This window comes from Geotrypetes seraphini, chromosome 4, assembly GCF_902459505.1.
Source record: "Geotrypetes seraphini chromosome 4, aGeoSer1.1, whole genome shotgun sequence".
Classification (NCBI taxonomy): domain Eukaryota; kingdom Metazoa; phylum Chordata; class Amphibia; order Gymnophiona; family Dermophiidae; genus Geotrypetes; species Geotrypetes seraphini.
The window spans coordinates 59601946-59620360 of NC_047087.1; the positions used below are offsets into that span (position 1 = coordinate 59601946).

The 18415-nt window shown below is 42.0% G+C and overlaps 1 protein-coding gene across 6 annotated transcripts in view; it reads left to right on the forward strand.

Moving 5' to 3' along the window:
• FTO (FTO alpha-ketoglutarate dependent dioxygenase) overlaps positions 1 to 18415 on the forward strand; it is a 658378-nt gene that overhangs the window by 263479 nt on the left and 376484 nt on the right. For 5 of the 6 annotated variants that reach the window (XM_033943299.1, XM_033943297.1, XM_033943296.1 and 2 more), the window contains exon 7: positions 3365 to 3484. In XM_033943299.1, coding sequence (XP_033799190.1) covers positions 3365 to 3484 — 120 coding nt within the window. Of the gene's footprint in view, positions 1 to 3364; positions 3485 to 6614; positions 6741 to 18415 lie in introns of those variants that run through there. The other variant, XM_033943300.1, reaches the window with a different exon arrangement.

An 18415-nucleotide genomic window follows, 5' to 3' on the forward strand; every position in this document is an offset into this window, starting at 1 on the left:
ACTCTGATACATTTGCAGTGAGTTCTGTCTGATGGTGCAAATACGAACCACAACTTCACTGTATTTTGAATGTAAAGTTGGTGATCAAGACAAAAGCTGGTTTGGAAACCAAGAATTGTAATAAAATGAATCAAACTTATTTATTTTTATTTCATTGCTTCTTTAAGTGGACCAGTGTTTATTTTTTATTTATAATACTGTAAATTAAGACTTAATTCACTTCCTTAAAGATGAATCCTTGTAGGTCAACTCTATGACTCAAACTGTGGTATGGGAGAGCTGAATATCTCCTTCTAATGGGCAGTGACTAGGCAGCGCAGAGAAGAAAGAAAAAAAACAGAAAAATGAAGGCAGATAAAAACCATATATGGCTATCTAATCTGCTTATCTATGCCATCTACTATCCCTCCTCAGAGATCCAGTATACTTGTCCCAAGTTTTCTTGAATCTAGATACTTTTTTTTTAAATCTCCACAACCTTCACCAGGAGGCAGTTCCAAGCATTTATCACTCTTTCCATGAAAAAGTATTTTCTAAGGTTACTTCTGAGTCTATCCTTTTTCACCTTCATCCTATTCCCCCTTCGTTCCAGAGTTTCCCTTCAATTGAAAGAGCCTTGCCTCATGTGCATTTATGCCACATAGGTATTTAAATATCTCTACTGTATCATAATCTTCCTTTTCCCGCCTTTTTTCCAAAGTATACATATTGAGGTCTTTAAGTCTGTCTCATGACCTCTGGAAGATGAGATCATGGCTTTTACCCTTTGAGCCACAGCAGTTTCCACTAATATCTGCTAAGCTATGATCTTCTTAGATATTTTCACCTTCACATGGCTAGGATCACTAAGCTGTCATTGTAGGAACCCCTAAAACCAAAAGGAAGCGGCTGTGGCTCACCAGGTAAAAGCCCTGCGCTCATCTTCCAGAGGTCATGGGTTCAAATCCCAGCACATATTTTAATTGTGGCATTCTACCTTGCAGGTGCACCTTAATGATCTCACAACGAGGTCAGTATTGTGCAGCTGCACACCTCCATTTGCAATGAAGTAGAAGCCATACTAAGGTCTGTATCTGTTTATTTTTGTTTTTAAGCTTTTGCAAATAAAGTTATATATGCAATCTATATATTTTTTTCATGTGCTTTCTTTGCTTTCAAGAATGAGCTGATTGGAGCACTGTTTAGTCAGAAAAAAAGGTAGCTTTTTAGCAAGAAACCTAAAGCTATGTTTATCACGTGCTGTGCTTCAGTTAATGGATCTTTTCCTCTAATTAGCAAATAGCATTGCTGTTTGTCCTCAAAAATATAAGGTTTTGCATGCAATCTGTTTTGATGCACTCTTTTATGTGGTGCCTTATTAAATGTAAGTGAGCTATTTAGCAGATTTCATTAAGGACGTCCAAACTATGCCTAAGTTTCATCCATAGAACTTAGGTCTATCTGAAAAGTAGACTTCCTTTACAATGACTGTAGAATCCAGTTTTACAATTGCATTCAACTTGCTAGCTCACTGTGTAGCACACTGGTAGAACCTACAGCCTTCTATCCTAATGTTGCTGTTTCTAATCCCAGTCACTCTCTCTGATGGAAGAGAAATAAATAAAAGCATTAAACAGATCCAACTCCCAGTATCACAATTATAATGAAAAACACCCATAAAATTGCTATTATAATAATAAAATATTGTAACATTAAGGACATTGTTTGGACATCTAACTCTCACCTAAAACCTGATTCTTTAAGGGACGCCTAAAAAGTTAGACGTCTAAACAGTGCTGAGCGCCGCTGAATGCGATTCTACAAAGGACGCCTATCTTGGACATCCAAACGGCGCCTAACTTTAGATGCGCTTTGCAGAATCAGGGCCAATATATCTTTTTGAAGGTGCAGTTTCCAGTGATTCCTAAAGCCAAAGAATGTAATTGATGCTGAGTCTCAATTTTTTTTTCCTTTGGACTAGTCAGGATAATGTAAAAAAGAGAAATATAGAGGTAAAGAATTCATCCCTTTTTATGTACTTTTAAAAACTTGCTGTTGCAATACTGATTTATAGTACACTTTCATTTATGAAATTACATTGATACCACTTCAGGAATATATTTGTATATATGTGTCTTAGCACCAGAAGCTACACTTCTACTGTTGCAGCAGCACATTAAAAAATATACAGTGGAACCTCGGTTTGCGAGTGTTTTGCAAGACGAGCAAAACACTCAGCAAACTTTTGCCTCGCAAACCGAGCATGTTCTGGTGTACGAGCACCTCCCCCCCGCTCTAACCGGCATCGCACCCCCACGAACCGGCATCGCACCCCCCTGAACCGGCATCGCAACCACCCCCCCGTGCTGAAAGCGGCATCCGCCCGCCCTTCCTCCCAAGCACGGTCCTTACCCCTTCTGCTCGTTGTAAGGGTGAATGCGAGCTCCCGCCTCTTGCCTGGGCTGGGCCTTGAGCATCTGCGCATGCTCAAGGCCTTCTGGCTCTCGTTCTCTCGGAGAGAACGAGATCTCCGAGAGAACGAGAGCCAGAAGGCCTTGAGCATGCGCAGATGCTCAAGGCCCAGCCCAGGCAAGAGGCGGGAGCTCGCATTCACCCTTACAACGAGCAGAAGGGGTAAGGACCGTGCTTGGGAGGAAGGGTGGGCGGATGCCGCTTTCAGCACGGGGGTGCTTTGCGGCTCTCGCGGGGGGGAGCGTTTGCGGGGGTGGTGGTGGTTGCGATGCTGGTTTTGGGGGGTGCGATGCCGGTTAGAGCGGGGGGAGGGGGTGATGGAGCAGCGCCGGTAGCCTCGGGGGGGGGGTTGATGGAACGAATTGTTCAAGTTTCCATTATCTTCTAAGGGGAAAGTTGCTTTGATATGTTTTGGTTTAAGAGCATGCTTCTGGAACGAATTATGCTCTTAAACCAAGGTACCACTGTATTTGAAAAATTCTGAACTCAGATTGTTTTCAGTGTTTATTCACAGTAACAAACTCTGCTCCCAGCTGACAAAAGAGCCAACTGTCCCTACCAGTGTTCCAGGTACAGCATGCACAACCACACACTGTTCTTAATGTGGCTATGCATCATTCCTGAATCTGCTGCAGGAAAAGTGTAGGAGTCTATGCCACTGAAAAGATTGCTCAGTGAAATCAAATGAAGCTTCAACTTCATTCCTAAGTACGAGTTGTACTTAAGTCAGGTGTCTGTAACTTGGGGACTGCCTTACATAGAAAACAAGGTGGAATTTTTATCTATTAGACTGTCAATACATTTTCTGGCTGCATTGTGAGAGGTGTGCTCCCATTGTTATTTCAGCACAAAAGGATATTGTAGTTTTACTTCTCTAAGCGGACTAACACAGCAATCACTCTACCCACTACAGGTTGAATTTGAATGGCTGAGACAGTTTTGGTTTCAAGGTAATCGCTATAGAAAGTGCAGCAACTGGTGGCATCAACCAATGATGAAGCTGGAAGATTTCTGGAAAGAAATGGAGGTCATGGTAAGTACACAGACTAAATAGACTAACTTCTCTAGTCATTATTTGGCCAGGCAGAATGCAAAGCGTCACGTTTTCACTGACACAACTGCATAATAAGCAGAGAAAAGCATTGTTTAAACTTTTCATTTTGAACAGTACAAAAGAAGAAGACATTTTAATGCCAATCAAGGCTAGGTTGCCATAGTTACAGACAGTGGGTTGGACAGCACATGTGTCACAGCGCAATGAATTGTTTCGCCTGTATAGAGTATGTTTAGAATTGCTTTCCGGCTTCTGAATCAATTGGTACTGCATTAAGCAACTACCCTTCCTGTCATACCCCTGGCTATATCTTTATTTTTAAATTTAGTATAATCCTGTTGTAGCAGGGATGATATAAGAGAAAGACACGGTAATTTAGCTACTTTCCTATAAATTAGTACAAACTCTTATGTGAAATTATTTCACCAAGTGCAGCTCTATTACCCCTATTGAGACAAAAGAGCTACAAGACTTGCAGTGCTTTAAAATGAGTACTTACAACTAAACTTGAGAGAAATATGTTACAGGTCACAGGGACATCTGATCGCTTTGCTGCTAGTGTTGGATGTAAAGGAACAAAATCCCCCAATAACCTTAACAAATGCAGGAATTCTCCAGGGCTACTTTTTTTTCTGTTATTGGTGTGATATTACCATGTGCCCCTAATTAGAAGCACAGTGGTGTCAGTGTATCTCCTTTCATCAGTCCTCAGAATGATATTTATTAGCAAACCGAAGGTTTTGGGCAAAGACGGAAGCTGCTTCTAATTTAAATTTAAAGTGCTTTAATGTTTATGACTTTTAGCAAATTAATCACAATTAATTTCAGCCATTGCAGGAGACAGTAGAGAATGTTAATTGGGAATGTCTGTTGTTTAGATGAGGCTTTCTATCCCCTGCCCACTCCCCACCTTTTGTCTAAACAAATTTTAGTGCCTACTGCTTTTGGTGAATTCAAGAACTGACTGACTGCTTTATTAGCTTCCTTGCATTTGGTTGTATTTTACCTGCGGCTCCTGAATTGTTTTCAGATACATGCATTAGGGGGCGCTGTTGGACTGTCATTCTGTACCAAGCACTCCATTCTAAGAGAATGCATTGAAATGTAGCATTAACTGCTGAGAATTATTCCTGTTGCTTCAAGTTAACTGTAATCTCTAAGATTCCTTAACACAGGAAATCAATTGTAGGCTAACAAATTCAATAGCAATTTAACATAAAACAGCACAGTGTTTTGGGGACACATTTGGTATCTACAGAATTAGGTTTATCAATGAAACCATTCCTGAGGGTGTACCCACCAGTCTGCAAGTGGCTTTTATAAAAATAAAAAAAGATTGTAATCCTAGATGCATAACAAAAAGAACTTCTGGTAATACAGAATTTGCCTTTGAAACACTTTAAAATAACATAAGCAGTACATCTTGTAGCTCGTTGCCCTTGTTTTTATCTAGCACAGATTTTAAGGGCCTGCTTGAAAATGTACTTTTAAGTTTCATATTTTTTCTTTAGCTTCAGAAGTGAATTAATGTGATTGTTATACACCATACTGATCATTTTTATATGTAGACATAGGGAAATTGTTAGTTTAATGTCCCCTTTTATCAAGCCGAGTTAGGGTGTTTTATCACTGCCTGCTGCGGTAAAAACTCTGACGCTCAAAGAAATTCTATGAGCATCGGAGCTTTTACCGCAGCAGCCAGCGATAAAAAAAACCCTAATACAGCTTGATAAAAAGGGATCTAAATTAGGTGATGGAGGAGAAAAGATAGGTATTTTTAATGTATAAGGAATATGAAGTTGGAAGGTACATCCCTGCCTTATACAGAGCTTTATGGGAAATCTTTCTTAAGCTGGAAAATTCTTACTGTATACTAAAATCACAGTACATATTCATATATATTCATACCTTGTTCTTTAGGGCAATATTTACCATATCCTGGTGCAATACTTATTGTAATACTGATAATTTGAGGGGCAGTGGCCTTTTTAAGACAAGTAGCTATTGAAAGGTGTTATCAACCATTAGCAATATAGAGTAGCCCGAGACCCTCGTGTCGATGGGCGTAGGATAACACGGGGCTGGCAGGCCTGCGTGTTGCCCATCGACTGGGGCGGTCGGAGGGGCGGTGAGTGAGGGGGGGCGGTATGATTGGCTGTGTAGGGCAGGACAATTTCAAATTGATTGGCGGTAGTAGGAGCGCACGGTGGGGGGGGGGGTGAAGTTATAAAAGGGGAGAGTGTGGAGGACCCAACCGTCGTGGGTCCTCCTGAGCCGGTTTTCCCTCCCACCCACCCTATGTTGTTTCCGGTAGTTGGGAGTAGCTCGGGGGCGGATCTCCCGAGCTACTGGGTCATTGGGGCTCATCCGGTGATGAGTGGTGGGCCGGCGGGGTGCCGTGCCTGGTGGGTCAGGTGACCCGGATAATGGGGCATGAGGGACATGCCACCCCTCTGACCCTTGCTGGGGTGGCAGGGTCGAGGGCATTGAAGTTTATGGGTAGCTCGGGAGGAGCTCGGGGAGTTTATGTTAACTAATGTTATCATTGAAATTATATTACGTTACTTGTTATGATTAATAAATTGAGCTGCGGTTAATTACCAACAATTGTAGTCAGAGTGTTTTTTTGGGGGGAATGCTTGGGGAGTATGGGGGGGGGAGTCAAGGTGTTGGTGTTATAGGGCAACAGCGGACATGTCCAGATCCCGCTGTTAGCTCTCAGTCTTCTCACCCTGTCACACAGTAGGCATTTTAATATAACAGTTAAGCCATGGCTGTGGCTATATTTCTTTTACATTTGCAAAAAAGGAAAAAATATTACATTGTGCCTATGGCTAGATTTCCTTTATATGAGTATGTGCTAAAAGAAAAAAGAATTTTGAAGTTTAGTAAAATCTACTCAAATCTCAGGGGTTTATTTTTAACTTTCATTTTTTCTCCTCTTTCTTTTTAATGTTATATTAAGCACAATTTTATCCATACTGTTTACACCTGCCATTTTGTTTCCTGTGGGATAGTTTTACTCCAAGCTCTCCTTGTGATGTAAATGTTAAACCTTTCATTTGAATGGCATTCTGATAAAACATCACTTTTTTCTCTCTCTCTGCAGTATTACCTCATGAATTTTATAAGACATTAACTCCAAAGCATCCTAGCTTTCCACTCCAACCCCCATCTGAAAAAAAAAATAGAGCCTATTCAAATGTGCGTATTTTATTAGTTTACTAAATAAATAAATAAAAGCCATCCAAGACTAATATATTATCAGATACAAGATCATGATAACTGGTGAGCGAATTCAAAGAGAAACTTTCCATTTGAAAAGGATTGTACAAGCTTTGCTTTCTGGGTAAAGAGGTGTCTGAAAAGGAGAAATCTCATGTGATGTGAGTGAACCTTGCTGAAGCTGTTCCTAGATTCAGTGGATAGACAGTTTTTGTCTCTCAGGGTCTGATATCATGCATAGCTTGCAAAACTGACATTTATTTTACCTATGAAAATGGTGAACGTTACTGCATCCATGAGAAGTGAGATTTAAATTGAAAGGAAATGGAGAGCCGACCACACTGTCTTCCAAGTAGGAAGTATTTTAGGTATAAAATAGCTACTCAAAATCTTATTCTGAAAATTTTAAAATACAATTATAGCCCATTTTTCTCTTCTGGATGATTAAGGCCCAAATTCTGTAACCAGTACCTAAAGTTAGGCACCTATTTCAGAGGCGCCCATCAAGATAGGCGCCTATCTAAATTGAATAACAAGCCCCCAATTAAGCTTTTTAATCAGCACTGATGGAAACATAGGCACCTATCAAGAAAAAGGCGATTCTGTAACAAGGCGCCTCTAAAAATGTAGGCGGCCTTTAAAAATAGGCGCTATGCATTTTAGGCTAGGTGTGGCTATGTGTTAGGCGCCTTCTTACAGAATTACTGCTCTTAAGCGCTCAGCTAGGCGCCTAACTTTTAAGTGTGCCTACAGCTGGCCTATTTAATGGGCGCCTCCGAAATAGGTGCTGCTCAGCGCGATTCACTAAACAGCACCCAATTATACTTGAATTGCACTGAACAGTGCCTATATAGGCACCTAACTTTTGGGCGCTTCTTATAGAAGTTGCCCTTAAGTTACCTATAGTTCTTTGGTTTGTCCATGCTATATATTTTAAACATATATGTACAGTATAGGCCTACCTTTGATACATTAAGGAGGTCATTTTGAAAAGGTTGCAAGGCATCTAGGTGTGCAAACAGTACATAGCATAGTTGTATACACATGTAAATGTTGGCTTTACAATGCCACTGTTTACACGTGTAGATGCTACAGTCTGCATAGATTTAGAGGGAGGGGGCATGTTCTCAGCATGGTGTTAGGTAATCCAAGCAAATATACTTGTGTTTCCGTTTTACAATGTAAGTTTTATGTTAAACTGGACCTTCTGTAATCTGCCTTGGGTAAATCACTTCATAAAGGCGGTTAATAAAGCTCAATAATGATGCTCTAGAATAATGATGCTCTAGAATATGGACTCCAATTAAAAAATATAGGGAGGAACGTAGCATATCCAGATGAGTTTATGTATTCAATTAAGGGTTCCAATCTATAGTGGTTCTTCAAGAGCTCATTTCTGAAACATACTACTGCATATAATCACCGAAGTCCCTCAGATTACCACACTTGCGCTATATATTTGGCAAAGCTTGTGTGGTGGTTCTCCTCACCGGAACTATTTTGTCGGTGCAATTAATTATTTATTATTGAATCTTCTTAAAGTGCCCATGCTTGTATCTAATATATTTTCTTTTAATAAATAAATAAATATATATATGTGAACTTAGCTTTTTGATTAATGTAGTTGATTTTTGAACAGTTACTGCCTCATTCCCCACCGACGCGTTTCATTCTTCATCAGGGTCGGGGATGACACAACGACTGTGTGAAAAATAAAAGGCTAGCATTAGTTCTTCACTGCTAGCCTTTTATTTTTCTCACAGTCGTTGTCCTGGCTGACTGTGATGACTTTTAACTCCCTCCCACCTCCCCACATGCCTTTGAAATCTCTAGTGGTCGAGTGGTTGTCCGGAGCAGGAATGGTCTTCCGGTGCTCTTGCTCTATGCTGAGTCATTAGCTGAATGGCTGCTATGAGAGCACCACCGCTGGACCACCAGGGATTTCAAAGGTACACGGGGGAGGCCAGAGGAAGTTAAAAGTCATCGCAGTCGGCCAGAGCAGTATGTGGGAGGGATCCCTCCTGTCCTGGTTCACCACTGGACCACCAGGGATTTCAAAGGTACGCGGGGGAGGCCGGAGGGAGTTAAAAGTTATGGCAGTTGGCCAGGACAGGAGGCAGGAGGGATCCTTCCTTTCCCAGCCCACCGCTGGACCACCAGGTCTTATGGCAGGCCTGGTGGAGGTCTGCAACAGATCCGGGTTTTGGGGCGGGTGTGTGCTAACCTGAATATAAGCTGAGACCCTCTTTTTTGGGCCATTTTTTTTGCAACAATCTCTGCTTATATTTGAGTAATTAGGGCAAATGTGTTATTTTCTAAAAATCAAGCAATAAATATGTTATGTGGAAGAAAATACGCATGTATGCTGCAAGATTACCACTTACACCATAAGTACTAAGAAGATGTACATTAAACTAATATTGTGCAAAGGGCATGCACCCTTTGCAGAATTCTAGCTTTGTGCAGATCTTAAGCCTAACTTTAATGCTGGCGCACAATGTTAGTATTCTTTAACATCATGTCTCAATAAAATACCTTTAAAACAAATAGGAAAAAATATTATTTTACTCAGTGAATAGTTAAGCTCTGGAACTCGTTGCCAGAGGATGTGGAAACAGTGATTAGCATAGCTAGGTTTAAAAAAGATTTGGGTAAGTTCCTGGAAGAAAAGTCCATAGTCTGCTATTGAAACAGACATGGGGGAAGCCACTGCTTTCCCTGGGATCGGAATGTTGCTACTATTTGGGTTTCTGCCAGATACTTGTGACCTGGATTGGCCACTGTTTGAAGCAGGATACTGGTGTTGATGGACCATTGGATTGACCTAGCTTGGCTATTCTTATGTTCATATGCGTAATTTCTGGGAATGCCATGTGATCCGTCCATGCCCCTCCCATGGCCACACCCCTTTTGAGTTGCATGCTATCAAATTTAGGCATCCATTTTATAGAATAGGGTTCAACCAGATCTGTGAGTAAACCCAAACAAGTTCCACTTAACACTAATTACTCACTGTTAACTGCTCATAAACCAATTTGTGTGTATTTTCAGGAGCCCAGGCTCTGTTGATTCTGCTCTTTTATGTATTATTTGTGAAATGACTGTATTTGCTGGCTTCTTATATGTATTTTATAGAAGATGCCGCATGCAGCAGAGTTTTTTTTATAAAATACTCAAGGAACTGGAAATGAATCAACAGACATCCCAATGATTGGCTGCTAACTCCAATTACACTGGACAACAAATGTTTCCAAAAGTTTTGCTTCCTTAAAACAAACTGGTGATTATGATAGACCCCTTCAAAATAAACACAAATATAATTTCCCACTGACTGTATCACGTAGGAATTTTGAGAAACGCAATGGTATCTTTAATTGACTATAACATGTTTTAATGCACAAAGTTTCTGATATGCTATGATAGTTCGCTGTGGCTAAAAGTGTTTTCCTGCTGATTTTCATTTGTACTCAGTGCCTGGTGCATTCAGTGTTACCTTTCATTTTTATATCCTTTATACCCCCAACTTCTAGAAATTTCACTAACAGCTATGTGCTCAATTTAACTGAATAACAATTGGCATTAATTGACACCAATCAAGATTTATTTATTTGGATTTATATCCCTTCCTCCCCAGAGAGCTCAAAACGAGTTACAGTTCAATTAAATTGAAAAGTCTAATCAGGTACTTTATTTCCCTCTCTGCCCCAACGAGCCACAATCTAGCTATAGTACCTATGAAAGACAAATTCTAGAGAAATATAAAGAGAAGAAAAAGCTATACTATAATACTATAGGTATACAAAAATGCACAACATAAGAGAAAAACTCCAAAATTTTGATATCAAAGCAGAAATGAAAGATATAAAAGAAGAAAAAAATAGCAAAATTAAACAGACCCAGCAAAAATAAAATGAAAGAAAAGTAAAATAAAATATACCCCAGTCAATCTCAGACAGCTTTCAGTTCCATGTCCTCAATCGAGTCAGGCCTGCCTGGACTAGTGCCGCTAAAACAGTTCATCCGCCTCAGTTTCTCTTTTGAAAGGCTAGAACCAAACGTAGCAGCTCCACCAGCATACACCGAGAAGGTAGAGTGAAGAGGGTTGATCCGTCCTCTCGTGGGACCTCAGTAGAAGCCTGGGAGCTTGACAAGCAAAGGCTCAGGGCCAGAAGTTGGGTGCAAAAGGCATACTCCATGTTGCCAGGACGGCACCGTTTCAGCACAAGTTTCCCTGTCAGGAACCAAAAACAGTCCCTGCTGCCGGAGCCAAAAGATTGCAAGTTCTGCCTGGATGGAAAAGGTCAGAGTCTGCCGCAATCAGCAGTCTCTACAGTGCCACCGAGCAGCAATCAAGTCAGCCACCCAGCAGAAGGAGAGGAGAGCCAGTAGGGAGCAGAAACACACCCCACACGCTCCAGGGCCACAATGCCAGTCCCCAAAGGAAAGGAAAGCCATGATCCTTTGATAAATAACAACCATAATTTAAGGTAGGAAGGCTTTCAAACCGTTTGTTTAACATTCTATAACAGTCAATCTCGGAACAAGTCTGAAACCTCTGTCTCACCCAGATCAAAATTAGGAAAAAAAAGAAGCAAAGCTTCAAAAACAAAGCAAATGAACATAAAACTGAGTAAAAGCAAAATAAAACAAAAATAAAAACAAAAAAAATAAATGGAGGTGGCACTGCAGCCCAGGTTCTAATCGGACGCCATCTTGAAAAAAAAAAAAAGAATAAAGATGCACATGCAGTTCACAGGAAGAGGAAGTAGCAAGCAGCACAATGCTGATCTCATTGTGACATCATCAAGGTGCACCTGGAAGGTAGATATGCCACAAGTAAAAGACAAGCCGGGAGTTGAACTCACAACCTACAGATGATCGATATAGTGCTTTTACTCACTGACCTACACCTGTGTCTCTGGTTCCCCTGTCATAGCATACCTTAGTGATGTGCTAAAGTATACTCTACTTAGCTATCATATCACAGTCAGTTGAGGCAAAAGACTGGTAGCTCAATGGTGTAAAGCATCGTTGTCATGGATGCAACACCCATATTATTAAGTATGGTTCAATAAATGTAATACAGAGTCAAAATTATGCTGTTTATTTTATCAAACCCAAGCTCAACTTTGTAATGTATTGTGTATAGTCTCGCTAATGTGTTTGTGATGAAAATGAGATGCGATAGGTGTATATCCTATATAATAAAACCCTAGCCGCGCATGCGCACATACCTACGTGCTTCTGTGATCTCTGCTCTGTGATCAGTAGGTCTGTGGCCAGCAGGAGTGCAGATGCAGCAGCCAGGCGACTCCCCCATCCCGCCCTCACTCACCACCAAAACCAAAGCCTCCTCCTTCTGCCCACCCGGGAGGAGGGCTCCGAGTCGCTGAAGACTGTCCCAGATCAGCTTACACAGTCCCTAAAAAATTAACCTTTTCATCTGAGGCGCGAAGCTGCGGTGACCTTCCTCCCCCGGCTCACTAAGGTTTCATCTTAAGAAATTCAAATGCATTGTTGAAAATGCAAGTGACTATTCTCTGTCATCCTAGACACCCCTGCAACACCCCAACAACACACTCCTGCAGCATAATCAAGTAAAAGTTATAATCAAGTAAAAGACAAGCCGGGAGTTGAACTCACAACCTATGGATGATTGGTACAGCGTGTTTACTCACTGAGCTACCAAGCTACTTAACTGTAGCCCTAACCCTAACCATAAAGTAGCATCTGACGTCATAGAAGCCGTTAGAATTTTGAAATTGTTTTGGAAGTTCATTGGGTGTTCTCAGATCAAATACACCTGTAGATACTTGCAATGATTACCCCTTGTCAAAGCTTGTACCTAAAGCCATTTCTGGAGACTCCCATTCCCAAGTCCCCAACATAGCTCAGTGCTTAAAAGCACTGCATGTATCTTCCAAAGGTCAGGGGTTCAAGTCCTGATTAAGGTTACCAAAGACATAATATTCTTTTTATTTTCCACCCACCCAAACATGCATAGCTAAGCTAAAATATGTGAACCTCACTTCCCAATCTTCATTTATTTAATTTATAACTTGTCATTGTGTTTGGGGGAGGTGAAGTTTCATTAGGTTTACATGGTAAGCTTCTAAGCTTGTACCTAAAGTCATTTCTGGAGACTCCCATTCCCAAATCCCCAACATAGCTCAAGTGCTTAAAAGCACTGCATGTATCTTCCAAAGGGCAGGGGTTCAAGTCCTGACTAAGGTTACCAAAGACATAATATTAATTTTTTTTTCACCCACCATATTTTAGCTAAGCTAAAATATGTGAACCTCACTTCCCAATCTTCATTTATTTAATTTATAACTTGTCATTGTGTTTGGGAGAGGTGAAGTTTCATTAGGTTTACATGGTAAGCTTCTAAGCGTTCTGCTATACTTTTTTGTATAACAGCGATATCGGCGTGGTTTAGGATGTAATCAACAGTGTTGATGTAGTGCGGAGCAGCCGCTGCAAGCACGCCCAAGCGGCACAAAAACGTCATCGCGTTTTTTTGCGTTGTGACGTCATAGAATCACCCGTTCTTCATACGCAGTTATTTCTCCTAAAATGGCTGCCAGGAGACAGCCAAACTTCAGTACTGAGGACTCCAGGCTGCTGGCCAGGCTCTTTTTGGTCCATGAGCACCACTATTTTAGAGTGGCAGGCCATCGCAGGTCATACCTGCAGTTCAGGAACTCCTGGACCCGCCTGACCCGGCGGTATAACAGAAGAGCCTCATGTCCCAGGGAAGTAAGTATTCCAAGTCAGGCCCTCACAAATAATCATGTAATGATAATGGAAACCTGTCTCAATCAGATTGGTCATGTTATTGTGGGTAAATCTTGATTCCTTTTAAAAACTACAATTGTGCATAATAAAATCTTTTACATTGAATACTGAAATTAAAGCACATCCCAAAGGAGCAGTAGTAGGATTTTAAATGACAAATTCAGCTCCTATAAGGCATCTATTCCATTCACAACATGCACACAACTAATTTTTGGGTCATGAACATCGCATTTGTAATAGAAACATCTTGAAATCAACTTTGCCAAAGGAAAACAAATATATTAAAGTGCTGCTATGTCATTTCAAATACCTTCAACTTTCCTGTATCAATCTGCTGGTCTAGGGAGATAGTGGCATGACGTTTAAAGTGACAGCGTCAGTACCCTGACGTCAGGGGTTTCAAGCCACGCTGCTCCTTCTGACCAAACTATTTTATTGCCCCTGCTGCATGATTGTAAGCTCACCAGGACATGCTGTAATGTGGGGCAGTGCTGATAGGCTACAGCCTCAGCACCCTGGGGTTGTGAGTTCAATCCCACACTCCTCCTTGTGATGCTGGACATGTCACCTCAACCCCCCCTCCCACACACACACACTGTCCCAGGTACAGTAGAGAGATAGCGATGCCTCCAGCACAGAAAGGGGAAAATGCTGGAGTACGTGAATACATTCATGTAAAACATGTGGCAGAAGGGGGTGGAGGCAGGCAGCAAAGCGGATAGGGGCTCTTGGAGGGCAGCATACTCCATTTTTATGTGCTTATAGAGGTCAATACTTAAGTAAACATGTTATGCCACAGTGCTAGATGGCACTCATCATATCCCTCCCTCTCTGTTCTTTCTCTCTCTCTCTCTATTATCCAGGTTGAGGATCTCAGGAAAAGGGGGCGGCTGCTGAGGCGCCAGGAGCGGGCCTTCCTTGAGGGGATGAGGGAGGAATTGCGCGCTGAAGCCAGTGAGTAATGAGTCCAGCGTGTGTTTCTTTGTGATCAGCCTACCAGAATAAATAGATGAAAATGCTTGAGTAGCTGTAAACCATTCTTAATCATAAAATCTGCAGTAAAGCTGCTATTGTGATATCATGTCACAATGGCTTTATGGTGTTCTACTTGCCTCACTTACTTACGCTATATTTTGATGTTTACAGTGGAGTAGGTGCTTTGCATCCTGTTATTAGCATTTGAAGAAAATAACGTAGTAAAGAATGTCATGTTCAAAAGTGTTGTGGACATATCTGACTGTATCCTATTTCTCTCTTGTCAAGCAGCAGCGCAGGCACCCCCTCAGGAGGCCCCGCAACTAATGGAGGGAGCCCCACCCTGGTCCTTGGCGGAGGAGGAGGAGGAAGAGGAGAGGGAAGAAGAGGAGGAGGAGGCCTGGCAGCCCTCAGGACCACCCACACCGCCTGCCCCACCACTGCCCCCTGGACCTCCACCACTGCCCCCTGGACCTCCACCGCCTGCCCCACCACTGCCCCCTGGACCTCCACCGCCTGCCCCACTACTGCCCCCTGGACTGCCTGCCCCACCACTGCCCCCTGGACCCCCACCGCCTGCCCCAACACTACCTCCAGGACCACCACCACCATCCCTTGTTGGACCTTCCCCTTCCCCCACCCATAGCCCTTCCCCTCACTCTCCTGCCCTTCCTGTTCCCATCCCACCCCCTTTCCTTGCTGTTCCCCCCTAGGAGTAGCCCGACCAGCCTCAGGAGGGGGTGGTCAGGGAGATAGAGCCCTACTCTGCCCTCTTGGAAGAGGTGCAGGTATTGAGAGGGTGTGTTGAGAGGATGGAACATGCCCTCTTGCGGCTGGTAGCCGAAAGAGGGCATGGTGCCAGCAGCCATACACCCTCTCAATAACTGCACCTCTTCCGCCCCCCTCGCCTGAGGTAGCTCAAGCTGCTCTTGGGGGGCACCCACCCTCTTTCCCTGCGTTATGTGTTATGTAAATAGTTACTTTGTTCAAAAGTTTAAATTTTAAAAAAAGTTTTATATTTGAATAAAAAAATTGTTTAAACTTTCCTGTGTGGTTTTAACCTTGTAGCATCAGCAGTTTAGTGAACAGAGTCCAATGTAGATAGGGGTTCAGGAGGGACTGCTGAATGGGCCCTTTTCAATATAACAACAAGGTGACATATAGAAAGTTTGACAATCTTTATTGGGGTCTGTCATTCATTCTATTACCTGCTAGCCACTCTGATGTCAAATCATTGCAGAATCTAGGAAAGAAGCAAGTGAATGCAAGGGTATATGCAACTGTAGGTAGATGATGACATCTCAGCTATGATGTGCAAAGTAAGCCAGTCCCTGTTCCAAAGTAAATGGCTACATAAGGAAGAGAATATAAGTCACTGTGGTAGATTTGTTGTTGAGGAATAGGGTTACTGCTAGTAAGAGTTGGCTCCACACCAGGAGAATCCAAATGAGACATGTGGGTTTTTCTTCCTTTCACGGAAGGTGATGGAAGTAAAGGCCACATACCTCAATCTATCCTCCTGGTTCTTGAGCTGCACTATTTTGGTTAAGCAGGTGTGGAAACCACAAAGATGCTCACAGCTGCACTGCTCTCAGTAATAAAAAACTCCATCTGACAATACTGCAGTTGCCTGTCTAAGACACCTGAAAACAGAAAAGAGGAGAAGATGGTTTACACAAGGTTCACAAACAGGGGGTTCAACCCCCAAGGTCCATATCTGTCCTCCCTTCCCTGAAGCAATGTATTAACCTCATTTATGTTGAGCTGCTTAGATGTCACCGTGGTATAGTTGTTAAAGCAATAGCCTTAACTCGCTGATGGTGTGGGTTAATATCACCTGTAATCCTCCACTGCTACTGTTTAGAACTCATGTGAGGGAATAGACTAACTGAAAACAAAAAGTTTGTGTGCAAATAACAGCAGGAATGCGTGCTATGGTGTTCTATGAGGCCAACATTATCAATTTACTATTGTTCCTGAAAGTCATCAAGGATACCTGTGTGAAGAGAACAATAGAAGTGTGAAACATGTTAGCTTTGTGAACATTTATTTCACTCATCAGAAGAGTGACTCAAGTGAAGAATAGTAGAGTAAGCAAATAAAGGTTACCATATATCATTCTCGCCTACAACTGTTTGGCTAGGTGCAAGCTGGTGTGCTGGTCTCTCTCTGGCAAACACATAGGTGATGAGCAGAGTTAACCTGAAATGAAGAATAGAGAGAAACTCTTAACAAAGACCTATGTCTCCAAAATTAAACACTGAAGTTGTGGCAGAACACACACCTAGAAGTAACAGAGCTGCTAACATACCTTTAGACTCCTTATTAAAAATGGCAGCCATTAGGCACTCATTAGGAGTTTTCCACCTGAACCATGTACACTGATTGGATGTCCACTGAATGGCAGTGTTTCCCCCCCCCAACACACCCGACCTATTTTTATCAATGAGTTAGTACATAGAACCATTCCTCACCTGATTTTAACTTGCCTGTAATTTGATTCTACAAAGAATTAACTTTAGCTCTATGAGTAAACCCTCTCAGATGTGTGAACACATCCATTTTACTTACATATCCATTTTTCTACCAGCAAAATTTCTACCAGCATGGTCTTTATCAGTCTTCTCAGTCATTTTTGTCAGCCCTGTGGAATGGAGAGTAGGAGATATCAGAAATAAAATAACTATTATAAACAATAGCACACAATGAAAGCCCATAAAGAGAAGTCAGTTTTTCTGGTTGGTTTCTTTAGTTCTATCATAAGGACACCTAAGTAGCTTACAAAATATCATTCTCACCTGGACTTACTATCTGAGCTGCTTCTAGAAAAGATAAAACAACATATTAGAATGACATGTAGCTTGTTAATGGCTCTGTGGAATAGAGAGAAATGGGAGGCAGAGATAGGAAAAAAAATGTAAACGACTAAGACAGAGTAAAGTCTCAAACATCTGCATAAGCAATAGGACAGAATAGAAAGGAAACACTACTCACCTGGACCTTCTTATACCCATGCACGCCTATGTAGCGTCTGACGTCAGTAGGGCGGGAAAACTTTCCCAATGCCTATTGGGCGCCATTCGGGCGTGGTTGCTTGTCCCGCTTCCAAACCACGCCCATCACACCTCATTGGCTGTCCTATGGAGGTGTGTGAACGTGTTCTACAAGTAGCCTGAAAAGATGTCTTCACCTTACAACATGGCTCCAAAACAGAAATCGAATTTCTTGCATGGAGAGTTGCAGATATGGAAAATGGAGGTGGGGCAGACCATGACATTATGAAAGCAGGGAGAGTGGTGGGTGTGGGCATCTGTGTGTAACCTGGCTTGGCCCCTTCTTTTCCCTAACAATTGATTCCCCTCCACACTTAACACAAAACCTAAGTCCTCAACAATCCCTCACACCAACACCCAGAAAAATCCATAAACTAAAGAAATACAGATAATGGGGGTGGGGAGGAGTGTCAAAGGCAGAAGGGAGTATAAAGGAGAACAGCCAAGTCATAGCACAAAGTTTCATCATTGAGGAAACGGAACACCACAAACACCAACTCACATGAGGGGGTCCTACATAGGAAAAATGGCTGTGCCAAAGCTTTCTATATACTATGCACGCCTAATTAGCGGCTGACGTCATAGGAACCATTAGGATTCAAATCTAATTGGATGTGCATTGGATGTCATTTTGCCATATATAGCTGTAGTGACGTTGTAGTCATTTCCTTCACATCTCTAAGCTTTGATACGAAGCTCTATGTTCTAAACAAAGTTACCTCTATAGCTCTATGCCTTAAGGCATTGCTTTTCATCTTCCATACATCAGGGGGTTCAAGTTTTGAGTAAGGTTAGCAAATAGTTTATATTCATTTCTCAGCCAGGACACCTGGTAACTCTTTAGCCTTGCCTTTACATA